The sequence below is a fragment of the Columba livia genome, chromosome 5 (assembly GCF_036013475.1).
Source record: "Columba livia isolate bColLiv1 breed racing homer chromosome 5, bColLiv1.pat.W.v2, whole genome shotgun sequence".
Classification (NCBI taxonomy): domain Eukaryota; kingdom Metazoa; phylum Chordata; class Aves; order Columbiformes; family Columbidae; genus Columba; species Columba livia.
Genome location: NC_088606.1, coordinates 26,084,305 through 26,101,572, shown reverse-complemented (window position 1 = coordinate 26,101,572; position 17,268 = coordinate 26,084,305). Strand labels below are relative to the sequence as shown.

At 39.6% G+C, this 17,268-nt stretch overlaps 1 protein-coding gene and 1 long non-coding RNA gene across 8 annotated transcripts in view; one reads left to right on the top strand and one right to left on the bottom strand.

Annotated features, from left to right (window-relative positions):
• The first annotated feature begins 5,123 nt into the window (after nt 1-5,123).
• The window catches only part of MIA2 (MIA SH3 domain ER export factor 2), a 37,658-nt gene continuing 25,513 nt past the window's right edge, over nt 5,124-17,268 (top strand). For 2 of the 6 annotated variants that reach the window (XM_065063963.1, XM_065063960.1), the window contains exons 1-6: nt 5,124-5,377; nt 6,813-6,946; nt 8,229-8,315; nt 8,634-9,747; nt 13,676-13,894; nt 14,013-14,113. In XM_065063963.1, the coding sequence (XP_064920035.1) occupies nt 5,263-5,377; nt 6,813-6,946; nt 8,229-8,315; nt 8,634-9,747; nt 13,676-13,894; nt 14,013-14,113 (1,770 nt within the window). In that variant the 5' untranslated portion in view covers nt 5,124-5,262. Of the gene's footprint in view, nt 5,378-6,812; nt 6,947-8,228; nt 8,316-8,633; nt 9,748-13,675; nt 13,895-14,012; nt 14,114-15,889; nt 16,100-16,614; nt 16,820-17,268 lie in introns of those variants that run through there. The other 4 variants (XM_065063964.1, XM_021287425.2, XM_065063962.1 and 1 more) reach the window with 3 other exon arrangements.
• LOC135579556 (uncharacterized) lies at nt 5,497-16,574 on the bottom strand. 2 transcript variants are annotated; one of them, XR_010472887.1, is made up of 3 exons: nt 16,435-16,574; nt 15,292-15,654; nt 5,497-6,282 (listed from the first exon to the last, which is right to left on the bottom strand). It is a non-coding gene; the product is annotated as an uncharacterized LOC135579556 (long non-coding RNA). The 2 variants fall into 2 exon arrangements; XR_010472888.1 differs by having other exon boundaries at nt 16,329-16,464.

The following is a 17,268-nucleotide window of genomic DNA, read 5'->3' as shown; positions in this document are numbered from 1 at the left end:
TTACTTGCTTGCATGTTTCAACTAATGGTCACATTTCAAATTGCCTTTGGAAATCATTTTAATTTTGTTGATTAATTTTTTTTTTTTCTGAGTATTTTTAAGGTTTCTTGTTTTAAGCTTGAGTGATTCACTGCCATAGTGTATTTACTGTGCTGGTTTTAATGCCTGACACTGTAGTCGTTATGCAAAGCTAGAGAGGTAGGTTGCTTGTCAGCAGCTGCTGTTTCAGAGGAACAGGGTTTATAAAAGTGATGTGGTGCATAGTGGTAACTGAACTAGGGAATGGATTGATTACTTTGTTTCAGGTTATATTTCAGCCAGCAATGTATTTCTGACAAGTTTTGTTTTTGAGTACAAAGCTGGTGATGTACTTGACAGTTAATGTTTGTTGGAAGAAACTGCCATGGTTAAACTGTCCTGTTAATTGTTAGCTTTGCTAAATCTAAGCAGCTCAGTGTAACATCAGTGTGTGATAACTTCGTAAGTATGAAGTTTTCTAAAAGCTAGATATTCCAACCAATATTCCACTACAGAAACAGTATAAGATGGTAGTACACTATTAGCATAATATTACATAAAGTCTCCTGTCTTTATAAAGCAGTAGTATTTTTAGTAATTGTTACATTTGCTCTCCAGGTCCCATCCTCTTACCCTGAAATAATTTCAGCTGTGGACAGGGCTGAGGCCGTGGATGCAATTTCCTTCCTCTGTTGGCAGTCTCCTATTTCAGATAGCTGATGGCTTCAAGACTGAATTCGATGCAACAGCTTGGGGTTCGTGAGAATTAAGTGCAGATAGTATAGGGGTAGAAAATTATTAAAACATCTTCTTATTTCCCTTCCCCACAGTGCCGAGTACAGATCAAAGGAAAAATACCTTGTTCTATTTTTCATTCAAGCAATGTGGAAAAAGGAATTATTGAAAAAGGGGAAAAACTAAGAATGAAGTTGAGATGCTTTATGTGAGTGTGCAACATAGCACGTATGCTCTGCCTGGCTTGTGGAGTGTTTCCATCAGATGGTCCCGTCAGCTTCAGGTATCACTTCAGAAGGCAGTCAGGGATTTTTTATTGTATGCACTGACTCTATACTTGTCTTTTTCTTCAGTCCTGATGCACAAACTGGAAAGCTCCAAGAATGTGCTTTTTTCCATGATGCTCCCCTCACAGCCCTCGTCAGAGTAGATTTTACACGAATTGTTCATTCATTATAAGCTGAAACATGACTTTACAGAAAAGGTACACCTCTTCAAATTCCTGCTTTTTTACCAAAACGGATGTCTTTATGCTTACAACAGCTTCACTGTATGTATTCAAAGGAAACCTTCTGTGGAAAGTAGGTATTGGTGAACTAAACAACCCCCATCAGCAAAATTCATTTCAAAAACCAGTAAATTTTCAAATAGAATTCTAGAGCGTATTTTGTTTATCAGGAAAGCAATGGTCTCGTGTTCCCAGCTGTAATTTTGAGACTTAGGTTCAGCTGCTGATTTTTGTAGCAATTACAGTGATATGACATGACAAACATATTCATTTCATGCATGTCCCAGATATTTAAAATGAGTCCCTGCCCAAAGAAGATTTTCTCTGAAACTACATGTATTTATGATGGGATCAAATGCTGTGGCAGTGCTGTATGAGTAACATACAGAGATCTATGTTTTGGAGGATAGAATTTTACTCTTTCAAACTTTTTTTTTTTCCCATCTCAGTTTTATAGCAAACCTGTGTTTTACCACAAACCCCGTTCGGGCAGTTGTTACTAGGTGACTGTGTTCTATCATATAGCGAAATGTAAGGCACTCAAAGCATGGAAACCTATTATCAAGATTCAAAGTAATGTAAGTCACAAGTTCCATGGTTTTCTAGAAATGCACTGTTAGTTGTCATGCTTTTTACTCTTTTTATAAGAGGAAGAAAAAGCCATTATTGCTTCCCTGTTTGTTATCCTAGCTAAAAACAGTTGTTTTAAATCTGGATGATGAATGACTGTTACCCATTTAGATTTGTCTAACTAGAAGAGTGAATCAGTGTTTCTTTTCTTCTTTGGATTTATTAACTTTTAGAAGATACTTGTTTTTTAAAAAAAAAGGTTTTAGTGTGACATTTCAGTAAAAGTTGATCTGTATTTTCATCCAAACATCCTCAGTCAAGAGAACTATATTTTTAAGTGCTTTTGCCATATTTTGCGATATTCCACACAGTGAAACCCTGTGTTCTGTATGGAGCCTTTTAGTATTGTTATAAAAATATAACCACACCTGGATATACTGTTGTTATCTAAAAAAAATGTTGACTTTTATGTACTTAGAACTTTTATCAAGTTATTAATTGCTTTGGGATGTTTATTGTTAATGCAGATACTGAATAGTCTCGGAAATGCAACATCTCTTGTATTTCTACAAAATCACGTTTTAGAAAAGCCATCCGGTGGGCCATACTTCTTGGTTTATTTAAATTGCACCATCAATTCTGAGTTGATCCTTCTGTGAATTTTAATATATCATAAGGGATCCCTGCATTTTTAGCTTGGTAGTTAAAGTCACTAAGATGTTATTGCCAATAAAAAGTTGATAGTTTCATCCTAATGAAAGCTGTTGGAGATAGATCTTACTCTTTCATTAGCTGTGTTCATCTTTGCATGTATCATAGTACTCGCATTTGTTGCTTCAGTTCTGCAGAATAGTAATTAACTGAAATCTCACTCTGCCTGCTATAAAGCTTTCAACTTTGTCCTTTGGAAGGCAGCTATGATAAACTCCATGAATCTTTCACTTCGGTCCAAAGGTGATCAGAATTTATGCTTGTATAACATCTGCAAGTATAGGCTTTAGGCACAGAGGAAAAGAGTATTTTATATAAATATGATTTATTATTGGAGTTACTAGAGGAACAAATAACACAGAGATCAAAGCTGTGCTCATCAGGCTTTTAACAGCTTCAGACCTAGAAGAATGGCGTTGTTGAGACTACACTACACAATGAGCAGTGCCCAGAATAACTTGAAAATTGCAGGTGCAAATTAAATTGAGTAGGTAAGACAAGCTGCAACGTTTTATCTCCGTATGAAGACTTGAGAATTAGTTTGGGTGTCCATATGAAACTGACGTCAGAGCCATTTTCAGTGTTCTTTTGACAAATACAGTAATGTGCAGATCTCAAGGTGTGGGTCTGGTTGTTTGTCTTCCCACACAAACTTGCTGAAGTACATAATTTTAGGTGTCAGAATACCTGGCTTTTCCATTTTTAGATGAATCAGCTCCATGTTGCCAGACTCAAAAAGGTACTGTTAACCTTTCTAGGCCCATTATTGGGTTTTGTCTCATGTTCTATGGCTGGTATGTGACATTATGAAAGACCCTTTTGACCAGCTGTAAATCTTGATGGGATAAAAGTGTTGTCCTTTTTTTTTTTTTTTTTTTTTAATTTTGTACAACACTGAGTATACAGAGACAGTCCCTCCAATATAAATGTATATTCCCTGACACTCATCTGTCCTACTTTTCTTCTCACTGGGTTTCTTTGCATTTGGCATCTTTTAGCTGCTTGGTATTCCATTGCCCCCCCTTCACCTGCTGGAGGAGACCAGGGAAGGTCTCCTGTCACCAGCCCTCTAAGCAACACAAGATCCAAGGGAGTGAAGGGGAGAGAATGTTGATGCTGGGGATGTGGCAGCATCAAAGCCGGTCAGGAGCAAGTGGTGGGGCTGAGCTATGGTTTTCCCTGGTGTACAGGGAGCTTGTGGGTGGATGATCTAACAGCGGAGGCAGCTGGTGCACAAGGTCATAAAATGGGCCAGTCTGACTACCAGGTCACGTGGCAAAGGAAGGGGCCAAAGTCTGAGATTGACACTGGAGGACATGTCACCTACTGTGATATTTTTGTTTGCAGGATGATGCTGGTTAAGGTGACCCTGGCTCATTTTGTGCTCTCTCTCCTGACCTCTGGTAGATGATCTGTTTGCTGGCCCAGCAGATGAGGCTAAGCACCAGTGTCTGGTGGGACTGGATGTGGAACAGGAGGGAGGAGAACTGTGCTGCAAGTAGGATCCAACCAAGGTTCATGGAAAGAGAAAACAGAGCAAATTCTGCTTGAGTCATGTTGGGGACTGAGGAGAGGCAGCCTGCTAGGAAGCAGATGATGGCAATCATCATCAGGCTGGGAAGGAATGGAGATTCTTGGGGCACTATCAAGAAGGGAGGGAGAAGAGGCTACCCCCATGCAGGAGAGCAGGAAAGGTGAAGCCCCTTCTGCAGGCAATTTAGATGTATTGTGATTAGGTGACCAAGGAAGTGCAGGACAACAATGTGAAGCATTGGAAGCAAAGCTTACTTCTAACACAAACCTCTCTGTAGCATTTCATTTATAGTACAACTTCACACCTTTATGACCAGTGTACAACTCCCTGCATAATTACTGCTTTAAAGAATAGCTTGTATCTGAGAAAATATTTACACCTTCCTGTTGGATAATACGTTGCTAAGAAACAGAGGGTATTCCTTAAAAAGCAGGACAGATCATCTGCTTAGCTTGGTTATGTTGCTCTGTGATGTACGATGTAGGGATAACATATGGATTTTCTAGTTGTCCCAAGTGCCTGAAAATCTCCAAGAACCTTTAAAAGACTTGCAGTTGGGTATATATTCCCCGTACTAATGGCTTTTACTTAGCATCTAATGTGTGTGAAAACTTCAAAAGAGTATGTGGAAAAAAATCCTGTTCTGAGTTCCCAACGACCACCTATCAATAATCCCAAATGTATCAGTGGACAAAAAATATAGTTTATTAAAATAAAAAAAAAAAAATAGGAAATTGTCACTAGCTATATTAACACTCATTCAAATCCATATAAACATAGGCCATCTTAAAATCAGATGGAAGAAGTATATTAGAAGTGCATTTATAACCCAGAAAAAACCCTAATACTTGTTGAATTTCCCCTAACACAACCTTCCACAAACTCAGTACAAAAGAACCTTTCCACTAAAGGCTTAATTTTGATGTGACAAGAACTAGTTTCTTTGTATTCAAAACATCAGTCTCGCTACCAGAATGTAGTTAATTATTAACTGTATAGGACACCGGACTTTGCAGATTGCTAGCAGGTCAGCATAGTGTACTTCTGTTTAACCAGATGAGAGAAAGAAAAGGAGCAGTTTATTTGCAATGTTTTGTTAGACTAAGAAAAATAACGTAGAATATTCTTGCTAACTGTGCATTGATGCAGTTTCCACAGTTTCTATGCATTCTAGATTTAATCTAAAATGTCGAGGGTCTTGGATGGGAGAATTTTCCTGTTGGTAGTTTCATTTTTAACAAGTCTGCGGAGTACGAAGGTACTTTCAGAATGGAAGAAGTGTGGTGATCGGGAATGTGAGAGTAAGTAAAAAAGTTGTTTGTTTTTTCAAAAGGGGGTGATGGTGCGTATGCAGCTATTACAAACCATAATGTCAACATTAGCAATGAAATAGACTGAAAATGAGCAGCCATAGAAAATGTTAGTTGTAAATATACTAAGTTTATGAGCAACGGACTTCAACTTTTCAAACAAAATGAGAAAGAAATACTTGCTGGATTGTGTTGTGTAAGTATATAAAGATCAAAGGTCAGCAAAAATACTCTTCAATAGCTAGTTTTACTCATATTTCCTCAAAATAGGCAGTACAAAGCAGCTTTAAAGTATTTTTAACTCATTTGTTACAGGTACAAAAGAAATGTAAAAAAAAAAAAAAAGGTAGGCTATACACTGAGCAGGAAGACTATATATTTTGTGTTTGCAGTACATTCACAGCCCATTCTGCAAAACTCTATTTTTTCTACTGTAAGCAAACTGTTTAGAATAGGGGTTTTGTAATCCTTCTTACAAAAGACACTGTTAATATATCCTATTTACTTATTTTTTTCTTCTTAAAGTGAAGTAAGAGCATTATCTGCTTATGGAATTCCTGGGGAGTAAAGAGCTCTGTGGGAGGCAGAACCACTGAATCGCAAGTGGGCAGCAATAAATAATGCCCCACTTATTATTCATTGATTGCCATTGTGAAACCTGTCATAATCATGCATAGTTTCTAAGCTGTCTCCATCGGTTGGCAGCTTTAATTGTTGCACTTTCGATGTGGACAGCTTGTCCTGAAGTGGAAGAGAGCTTGGGTTTCCTCTGCTGATGGATCTTTATGTTCCTGTGGAGCCACACTGACTTGAGCTGGTTCTGGATGCTGAGAGATGTCTGTGGGGCAGCAGGTGGACTGGGCTGCAAAGTGACCAGAGCACAGCAGTAGTGGTTTCTGTGGGGAGATCGGTGAAGACAAAGAGAACTTAAAAGTCATTCAAATTGAATTGGAAACTTTGGTTTTGACAATGTGCTTAAGGTTTATATTGCTTAAAATTACCTCTTTTCTTTTTAATATCAATGTATTCAAAATAGAGGACAAAATCCCCAAAATAATTACTAGATTTAACTTAGAATTTATAAAATATACAATTTAAATATGCCTGGGAAATATTCTTTAGCTGTTTAGATCTGGCTTTAGTAGTTGAACTTGCTAATTCTCCACATGCATTTCAGCATTGAAAGCTTGTCTGAATAAGGACTGGAAAATGCCCTTGATGTCTGCAGTAAATAAGAATGAAAACAGGATAGGTCTGGGCTGCTTTTTGCATTAGTTGCTTTCCACTTGATGATATAAATGGATTAGTATCATTACAAAGCACATATTGATGTATTAACAAACATTTTGATGTATTTATATACATAAGACTTCTGATTTCGGACAAAATGGCTGCTATACTTCTTTCTTTCTACATACTATTCCAGCAGCAATGAGCAGAGTTCGAACCACTACAGACTACTCAGGGCCTGATTGCCGGTATCTTAACTTCAAACCAGGGGAAGAGATAACGGTATACTCCAAACTTTCAAGGAAAAATGAAAATCTGTGGACAGGAAGTGTAAGTACTTCAATCTGAAACACTTTCCCCATAAATAATTTAGTGATTATAATAAGAGTGTAAAAACTGCAGTCTGCTTGCTTCTAGGGATCTTCCCTCTCTTTCATAATATTAACGAGTCATGGATCAATACAGTATTTGGGAGGTGTGTCATTGTTACTATCTTTATATAGAAAGGGAAAATCCCATCTTGGCAAAGATCACTCATGGAGAAACAAAGTCAGGATCAGAATCCAAGTTTTTTGTCTCCTTCATCTAATCATTTGACTACAATGACTTGCTCTGGTTCCCTTAAAAACATCCAGGTTCGGCGGGTCAAGCACCTCCCTACAGGTCCGTGGGTAAGAAGGTGCTATGGTTGCTTAATCAGTGATCTAGTACTGGGACCTGGCTTCATGTTCAAGGAAATTTCTCAGAGAAGTTATCACACATATTTAATGATTTGGAACAATTGACAATGTAATTAGAACGACCATGCAGTTATGTTATAGCTAAGAAGGAACAGATGCATTGATCCAAATCCAACTGCTAGTAAAACTGTGTGCTTCAAAATGTGATTTTTTTTTTTTCCGGTAAATGATCTGTCACATTTCATTGTTTAACTGTCAAATTCTGTCTTCCTTTTTCTTTTTTTGAATCCAAGAGTATCTTTGCAAGTATCTCACTCCTCCTTGCTTTCCAAGATGTATTCTTCCATTCAAGACTCTGTGCAACTGTTCGATATAAAGCTAGTGGTTGTTTTCCTGGTCAGACTGGTCCTTACTTTTGGGGGAGAGGCATTGTCATCAACTTATTTTCTGTACTGTTGCCACCTTCACTGCCATTTTCTCTTCAGCTGCAGCTGGCCTCATACCTGAATTTCACATCCTACTTCTCTTGTAACATATTATGTGTCACTAGTTATTAAGCTATGACTTTTCTCCCACTTGAGTAAATAGGAAATTTGCAGCTGATTTCAGTAGGAGCTGGCGGAGACCATCTGCCTCAATTGAAGCAGTGTTAAGGCTACTGATACGGTTCTGCATAAACACATGCTCATAAAAATAACACAGAAAATAGTAACATGGAGTAATATACTTCCCCTTGCTTTGTGAAGTGACAAATTGAAAACTTGTGAAGCAAAAAGAACCTTTTTTTGTGTATGCGTGACCAAAATGAAGGGGTTGGGGAACAGTCCTATAAACTTATCATTTATTTATTCATAATTTTCTAGCATGTATGCAAGCACCTAACATACTGAAGTTTAAATGCTCTCATTCTTTTTATATTTTTTTTTTTACAGAAAGGAAAGGATTTTGGATATTTCCCAAAAGATGCTGTCAAGGTTGAGCAAGTTTTAACTGCAGAAGAAGTTGAAGTACTCACTAAGGTAAAAAAAATCAGCAGGTGAAAATTGAAAATTTAATATCCAGTTAGAAATTCAAGTGTTGACACATATTTTATTTCAGATAATTCAATACATATTTTTCATTATTAGTCCATTTGCATGTTTAATGTCCTCTAAAATATGCTTATTTAATAAACAATATAGAATAGGAATAGTATAATAACTTACAATACTTTGTGTAAAGTTATACACATGTGCAACTACACAGAAAGAAAGAGAATAAAGATATATTGCTGTGCTACACAGTACTGTAGAAAATTACACATGAAAACATATTAACAGTTAAAACTGTCCTTCTAGGAAACTGATTTCCTTTGTCTTCATGGAGATAAGTACACTTTTGAAAATGAAAATAGTGCACTACCTGAGCACAAAGAAAGTGAACATTCATCATCTGATGCAGAATCGAAGCTGCATGAAAATGAACTCTTAAAACATACAAGGGGCTCCATGCGAAAGGAAGAAAGAGTTGAATCAGTTTCTGAAAATGATTGCAAGGAATGTCCCACTCAAGAGGAGTCTGCAAGCAAAAAGTTGGTTCGAAAAAATGAGAACAGAGAAGATGATAATGAAGAGCCACAAACACAAACCAGTCTCCCACCAGAACCCATCCCAACTCAATCTAGTTGGATTGCAGGATGGTTCACCACAGGAAGCAAAAATGATGAAGAGCCCTTAAGAGCAATTACTGAATCTTTAGAAGAATATATATACCAAGGCAGAAAAATAATGGTAGCTGCTGAAAATGACTTAGAGGAGCCAAACGATAAGGAGGAACAAGAACCCCCAGCATCTGCTTGGTTTCAAGGTGGACTGATGGACTTTCTGTATTTTGGTGAACAGAATGTAGATGTTGGTTTGGCATCAGAGAAAAGTGATCCACAAAACCATGATGATTCCGGTGTGCCTGGACATTCCAGTAACGAAGAGGAAACAGCAGTCACAGCGTTGTTGGCATATGAAGAAGGAAAGAGTGAAGGCCAAGAATCCAAGTCAAATTGGTTTAATTTGGGTTTAAGTCATGTTTTTAATTTTGGTCTTGCTCTGGAAGACCAGCAAAGCAGAGAGACAAAGGATCAAACAAATAAGAATGAAGAAGTGCAGCCTTTAGACCATGAAACAGTTAAAGCAGTGACAGGTGAAGAAGATGAAGAGAATTACGCACATGAAGTAACAGATTCATACGGTAACATGCCAAGTCCTGGGAAGATACCAGCAAGTATGCATACCCTTAATGGCACCAAAAGCACCTCAAATAGCACAGAATCATATTTTGATATACTAACAGGTGACAAAGAGAAGCCACTTGAACCTTACAGTTCAGTACAAGACTTGGTCTTGGAAAGCCAACTGCTGAAAAACGCTGAAGCTAAACAAAGAAATCAGGAGTCAGAAAGTAAACATGTCCAGTCAGGTTGGTATACAAATATCTATAATAGATTTATTAATTATAATGTGGACACGTATGATAATCAATAGGGACATGAATCAATTGCATCAGATCAGATTTCCTCTTCTCCTAGCCCACCTCAGAATTGTGATCCCTCAGACACAAAAAACACAGAAGAAAGGCCTGACATAGCTGAAGAACAGAACCGTTTTTTCACTTTTAGTAGTTCTGCAGACATACTGATGTATTGGAGTTCAACACACGAAGAAGAACAAGCGCAGAGTTTGCAACAACATGTATTTTTTAGAGAAGAAATCCCTCAAACTGAAAGTGATTATGAAATATTACAAGGGAATAATAACAGAGCAATGAAAGTACATGCAAAACAGAGAGTGAGGAGCTGTCTGGAAAAAGATGAGGGTGCAATCTAAGAAAGCAATCTGTTTTCCTCACTAGCTGTGCAAAATAATGAATGTAGTAATAGCAATACAAAACATTTTGTCAAATTAGTTAGAAACAGTGATGCTTCACAAATTTTATCTGTTGAAACACTAGTACAACCTGAAGTATCTAAAAGACAATATGTACCCTTGTTTAGTTATTCCAGTGCTGAAGATCACGTTTCTTAGAATAGTGGAAGTCACGAAAACACCAGTATAAAAGGTTGTTATGAAGACCTTGCCTCCAAACTTTCTCTACATTTATCTTCAAAATTAAATTTTGTGAATACAGTGGAAACTGGAACTCGTCTGCAGGGAAAATACAAAATTGAAAGAGTTGAAAAAGTGTATAAAGAACAAAATAACCTGAATACTTGTATTCAAGAATCTGTAAATTCAGAGAATGAATTACCAAGTTATGGGGAACCGCCAGGAACTGCAGATAATCCTCTGGGTATCAAGAAGACCCCATGTGACAGTGAGCCAAGTCTTAGTCTGGAAACATCTGAGAAAGGCAAACCAGTTGAATGCTGTGATCACAACAGAATTCAGCATCAACAAGCTAGTTCAAAATGGCTGGTGATGTGAAAGAGAAAATTCACAAACTAGAGAATAAAAACAACCCACAGGGTTTTTATGAAAACAACATCAAAGATTTCAGTTTCAGTCAGGATATTTTTAATGATGAACAGGATCAGAAATCTGAGGAGTTCTTAGAACTGACTCCAGACCAACCTTTCTTTCCTCACCCCTCATCTAGTGGCTTCAGTCTTACAGGTACAAAAACTTCAGAAGAAATTGGCTACCTGGAAGATAAATGGAGTTTCAGAATGGAAAATAAAAACTGCTTGCTGAGAACAGGCGAACTAAGCTTCCATGATGAAAAAAGGCCTCAGTGTAAGCCTTGCTAAACTGCTCTGGGGAAAAGAAACTGAAGGCAGCTCAAATCAGAAAGTTAAACATAATGAATCAGATAACAGTAATGTGGATACCTCCAAAGAGAGCAGTCTTTCTCTTCAGCTGGCAATGCAAAAACAGGGCAGTGGAAGGGGAAAAAAAATCTGCCCGATTAGTAGAAGATAGGACAACACTTGATGCTCTTGCTGATTGCTTGTCAGGAGAGAAGGTACAAACTGAACAAATCCCTATGAATGTGCAATGTCATTAGAAAAGTGAAGCAGAAATGACACAAAAGATTCATTTTCAAAACATGAACTTCTGGTACAAGGGAATGGGTCAGAGGACAGTTCTAATCCAGAAACTAGAAAGAAATATAAAAATCACATGTAATAAAGTAAGAGAAAATATTATTCTGTGTCATCAGATTTAGGCCTATCCATTCAAGCCATTATGACAATGCAAGATACAAAACATAGAACATTAATCTGTGTTTTGGAAGGCATCATCATACGTTACTTCAAAAGGCACAGTAATGCTCAAGTCTTCAACAGAATCCAAGTCCAAAAAAAAATTATGAAGGACATTTATTTACAATAAAAGCAACACAGCAGTCATGTGATATTATTCTGACTGAATGTGAACTTTTACCCTAGAAGACCTCTAAAATAGAAGACAATTTTAAAGAAAAAAAAAAGAATTACAGTTAGTGTCTCCAAAACCCCTCAAACTAGAAAGCCACAAATTAATTAAATCCCCATAATCTGGGATTACTCAGAAACCTGGCTAATAAAGTGTGTGTCAAAAAAGAAGATACTGTTGTAAGTGAAAGGATGGATAAAACGGAAAAATTAATTGCTGCTTCTGAAACAAGATAGGAGAGCGAAAGAAAAAAAAAATCTGAAAATCAGAGAGAGTCAAAGTCCAGAAATATAAATAATAAAAATAGCATTATAAGAGAAAGGGTTCCAGGTATTATTTTACCAGACGATCACGGTTCCTTGCAAATATTTTTAGTAAGACTAACAATTAAGCCTATAGAAAAATGTCTGAGGATACTTGTTATGTTAAAAAAAACACAAAAAATAGCAATTACATGAGGACTAGTGGAATTAAATATTGCACAAAAGAATGGGATGGAGTTAAGAGAAAAAGAATCTGAACAAGAAAAAGATACTACTACATCTGTAGAAGGTGCATAAAATGATTAAATCAATTTAGAAATTATGCAAGATAAATTTGAGGAAGGACGGCTTAGCATTTTGGAAAAGGTACTGCTGCCGAATCCAGCAAAAACAATGAAAGTGACCGTATCATAGTAGGGCAGACAGCATTCGTGTCCCAAAAAATAAGTAAAACCAGGCAAACAGTGTATGATAAACACTCAGATTTACCCAGCCCACTGATTACATTCCAACAATTTTATATGAAGTTAAAATAAGATGGTAAGCAACCCTTAGATCATCTGTCTGAGGGAAGAAAATTTATGCAGCTGCACCAGTAATTTGAAAGATTCATCATAAAATCACAGCTTACTCATGTAAAGACAAAGTTATGCAGATGAAACAACTGATTGTTTCTGTGCAAAAGGGGCACAATTTGGACACTGGGCAGGAAAAATGTATGGAAAAAAGGAATGTTCTTTTAGAGCTGCCAGAGCTTTTGTCTGTGATAACAATTCAGTGTACATCCCAAACTGCAGTTAAAGGTACTGGATGAATGCTTCACTGGCAGTGATTTAGCAAGAACAAAATATGCTTTGTTTGAGGAAAAAAACACAACAGATACAACGCTGTCTCCTCTGGTGATTTACAATCAAGAGGTAGTGAGCCTCATTCACAGTAATGTCTGATTTATGCTATTTTGAGGATCTGATAATACAGGTTCAGTTAATATAATGGTAACAGTTTAAGAGCCAGTTACTCTTCCTGACTTTTGACTACTGAAGTATTTGTGATGAGTATCTTTGGCCAATACTGGCTTGAAGCACAGAATTAAAAATTAATCAATTTGTAAATGGCATCTTTTTTCTACATGGGTAAACATTGTGTGGGGTTTTTTGAAAGTGGTATTTTATTTGCTTCATGAAATTTACTCCCCGTCACTGAAACTGAGGCAGCTGGGTGCCTTTACCCATACTTCTGCATCATCATGCCAGTGGTTTCTTGTATTTTGCAATGAAGTTTGTTATCTTGAGGGAAGCTGTTAATCTTTAGCACTACATGGCATTTTTAATTGTTCTCTTCATAAAGCTTTTCTCACTTGTATTTGGAGATAATCTAAGAAAGAGACCTATTAATCCCAAACAATGAATCTATAGGCTAACTATCAAAAAGAAGTATATTTTTTCCTGAACAGTGACTTTAACTACTTTACTACAACACCAGTTTTGCCTAAAGTTCTATCCTCCAAACTCTGTTTTGAGACCACTATTTGAACGAGTATTTCTTAAATCTGTAGCCCATTTTTACTCTGATACAGCAATCCAGTGTTTGGCTTTAAACTGAGGAAAATAATTTTTAAAAAATCAAAGTCTTTGTAAAGGTTAATATAAAATTGTGTCTAAGTTGAATTGTCTGAAAATAAGTGTGACTTCCCTTCACAATTATTTGCAGGAGTAGGCAGTAGAAGAAAGCTACTGGGAGAAACACCAGAGAAGGAACATGAAATGAATGCAGCTGTAGACAGTGAACGTAACAGTGACCAACATTCTAAGGCAATAGTGCTTCCTCCAGTAAATTCTGGAGAAAAAATTGACAGTTCAGTAGCTGACTTTCCATTTGATGTCAAAAAGCCTTTCTCAGATGCCATCCAGAACTACGTTCCAAGTAATGGTAAGTGTTTCTTAAGTTTAGGGAAAAGAAATTTGCAATCTTAAAAAAAAATAGTTGGAATTATATTAAATTGATAATTATAATGTAAAACCTTTTTGTTTCCTTATGAACAAACCAGAAGGAGGATGGATATATGAGATGCTTCTGTGCTTGAATGCTGCTGAGATTGGGGAACTGATAAAATATATGTTTTCAGCAATGGCGAGTATTATCAAAAAGGTAAGAGTTCTTTATGTGATATATGTTTGGCATTAGTGCAAAATTAAGACAGTCACTTATTAGTTATGTTCTTCAATGAAACTTCTAAAAAAGAACTAAAACAAGATCCTTTTAAATAAACCCTCTGCAGTCCCACAGAATCACAGAATGTTAGGGATTGGAAGGGACCTCAAAAGATCATCTAGTCCAATCCCCCTGCCGGAGCAGGGTATCTGATGCTAAATGAGATAGAGATGGAACAAGAAAATGTCAGGTTAGCTGCTGGTCATCTGCCTTTGTTGTTCACACTGCAGAATCTGATTAACTTAGTGCATTTATTTTTTTCTACAGAACAGCCAGAAAATACCTCAGTGGCCAAAACATCAGCATTTTGTTGTTGTTGATGTGTGCTTTTTGTTTGTTTGTTTTAAATGAAACTCATAGCTTCCTCTAGTTTCCATGACAGTACTGATGAAATTTGCTTGGACTTTAAAAGTTTGGTTTAGGATGAGTAAAATAACCAGAATATTTCAATTATTTTTAAAAATTAAGTTTGAAGCCTTGATTCCCAAATATTCACATAGTTCAGAATTCCATAAAAAATTATTTTTTAAGCAAATATATAAATTACAAAATGATATTACAGTTTTTAAAGAGATGTCTTAAATACAAGAGTGTAGGGCCAGAGTGAAGGTGAACCTTACTGGACATAACTGCACAAGAAACAGTGCTGCAAGAGAATGTGAGAAAAGGTAGATCGTGTTGCACTGTTCCCTCTAAACAGAGGAGTTATATCAGGTAAAGTGGTATACGTCAAACTTCATTAATTTTGGTATTTGAGTTTGTTTGGATTAGGTAACTGAAGTTTAAGAAACACATAAATTTGTTCCTGATTTCCTGTCTACTTACCTAGATTCTGACTAAATTGCAGCCTAGAAGAGAAAAACTAAAGGGCTTTGCATTATTTTCTCATGAACGTGATTGGATTTCAACGCTCATTGATAGGTCACTGCTATGGCCAAACTCATTCTTGTATTGTTTAATACAGCTAAAAAAGCCACTTACACCTAAGGGTGATACCAGCATCACAGGCAAGTCAACCACCTTGCACTGTGAAAACTGAGCGAGTGCACACTAATTAAAAGTATATGTAAAAAAAATATGAAAAAATACAGGGTGTTGCAAAAAGATGGACTCACCTTCTCCTCTGAAGTGTGTGGTTGCCCTGTGCTCTTCCCCTTACATAAACAGCCAGTTTCCTTAAATTGTCGGTACCAACGACGAATACTCTTTGGCATTGGCGGGGCAACACCAAAACACCGTTGGAATGCATGCTGCACCGCAGTTACGGATTCAGTTTTGCTGAATTGCAGAACACAAAACGCCTTGTGTTGCAGGGTCACCACCCTGGGAAAGACTCAGGCTGGGGGCTGTTTGTGTGCTGGGAGAGGCATTTGAAATTCTGTGCCCTGTCGTTTCAAACGGTAAGAGTTTCATTCATGGGCGGTTTGTGGTTGCAGAGATACAGTGATTTCAAGTTGGGTCCATCTTTTTGAAACACCCTGTATAATACAAAAATATGGTTAGCCCTAGTGAATGAGCCGAAGAAGAATCTATTGCTATGTGGCTACTGTTTCTCGTATCTTCCCTTACACTTTTCTGTCAGCGACCCCAGTAGGATCAATTTTTTAGCAAACGAAGTTTTTGAAGAAATCTAATTTACAGTCAGTGCCCCGCGGCTGGGCGGCCCTGGGGCTGGTGACGAGCCCGGCACGTACACAACAACCCCGTTGCGCAAGGCCGGGAGGCCGCGGCCGCTGCCTCATCCACCTGTCGCCCTTCCTCCCCCGCCGGGCCAATGTCAGCTCGGCTGTCCGGCTGGGAGCAGGCGCGGCGGGCTGCCGTGTCCGGCCGGTGGGAGCCAGGCCCTTCCCGAGGGATCTCGCCCAGATACTTTTATTTTTGTAAAGACCCGCGGCTGCACGGGGGCAGATGGAGGGGGCAGAGGTGAGTTTCCCAGCGAGTAACTCTGAGGAACAACAGGTGGTTCGTGGCCAGCGGGGCCACATCAGTACCGGAGAACGGGGGCGGCGGCGGGCGGACTCTGAGGGGGCTGTCGGGCCTTCCCGCCCCTCTGTCAGGAGAGGTCCCGGAGACCTGCGGCACTGAGCCGCCAGTTGCCCCCGCTCCGGATAGCTGCGCTGGGAGAGCAAGGAGAGGCCACCCTGAAGCGCACCTGCCCCTCGGCCCCGCCGGCTCAGACTTCGGAGCCGCGTACGGAGGCACCCCCGGTGGAGCCGGGCGGTGAGGCCGGGGCCCGGCTGCTGCGGTCGCTCTCTCACCTCCACCGGCAGTGGTATCTCCCTCTTCATTCCCCCCACTGCCCCTCCCGGCAGCCGTGTTGCGCCCCCTTTCATGTCGCAGTGGTACAGTCCGCCGCCCCTTTCAGGCTCCCCGGGTGCTCCCGCCTGTGCTCGCGCAGTTGCCCCCTTTTCCGCGGCAGCAGTGGTTTTTCCCTCCCCCCCGCGGCAGTGGTACAGGCCGGTTGTCAAGTAGCGAGCCGGAAGGGGCCGCGCGCCGGGGGGGCCTCGAGCCGCCGCCGCGCGCGGTAAGATGGCTGCCGGCGGCCGCGGGGATGCGTTGGACGTCTCCGCCGCCAGCCTCTGGCTGGGCCTGCGGGACAGCGCGCAGCGCTACTGCGGGCTGGCCTTGGAAGGGGCGCGCAGGGTGAGTGCGAGGCCCGCCTCCGCCCGGGGTCGGCTCTGGTCTTGTGCAGCGACGCCTCGGCGTCGGGGGGAAACGGCGCTGCCGGGGATGGCGGGGGCTGGGGTCTGAGAGGAACGGCCTCCCGGCGGAGCGGGCGGCTGCGGCACCGGGGCACCGTGCGCGGCGCAGAGCCGGGCTGGAGCTGGAGCTGTGCCGTGCCAGCCTGGGGCGGGGCCGCGCGGGTCCTGTTGTAGCGGCCGCTTCTTCGAGAATAAAGCTCTTTAAAAGCCGAAGCAGTGGAACGAACGCTCCCTGATTTTATACGCGCACACCCCTCTTGGCTTGAGACGGGGGTAGTCTGGCCGTTTTATTAAAGAAATTCAGATTAAGACTTTGCTGCACAGTAACTTTTAGTAAGTGTGAGCTACGTTGAGCAGGTTCTATCTTTGAGAAAATAACGATATCCCTTT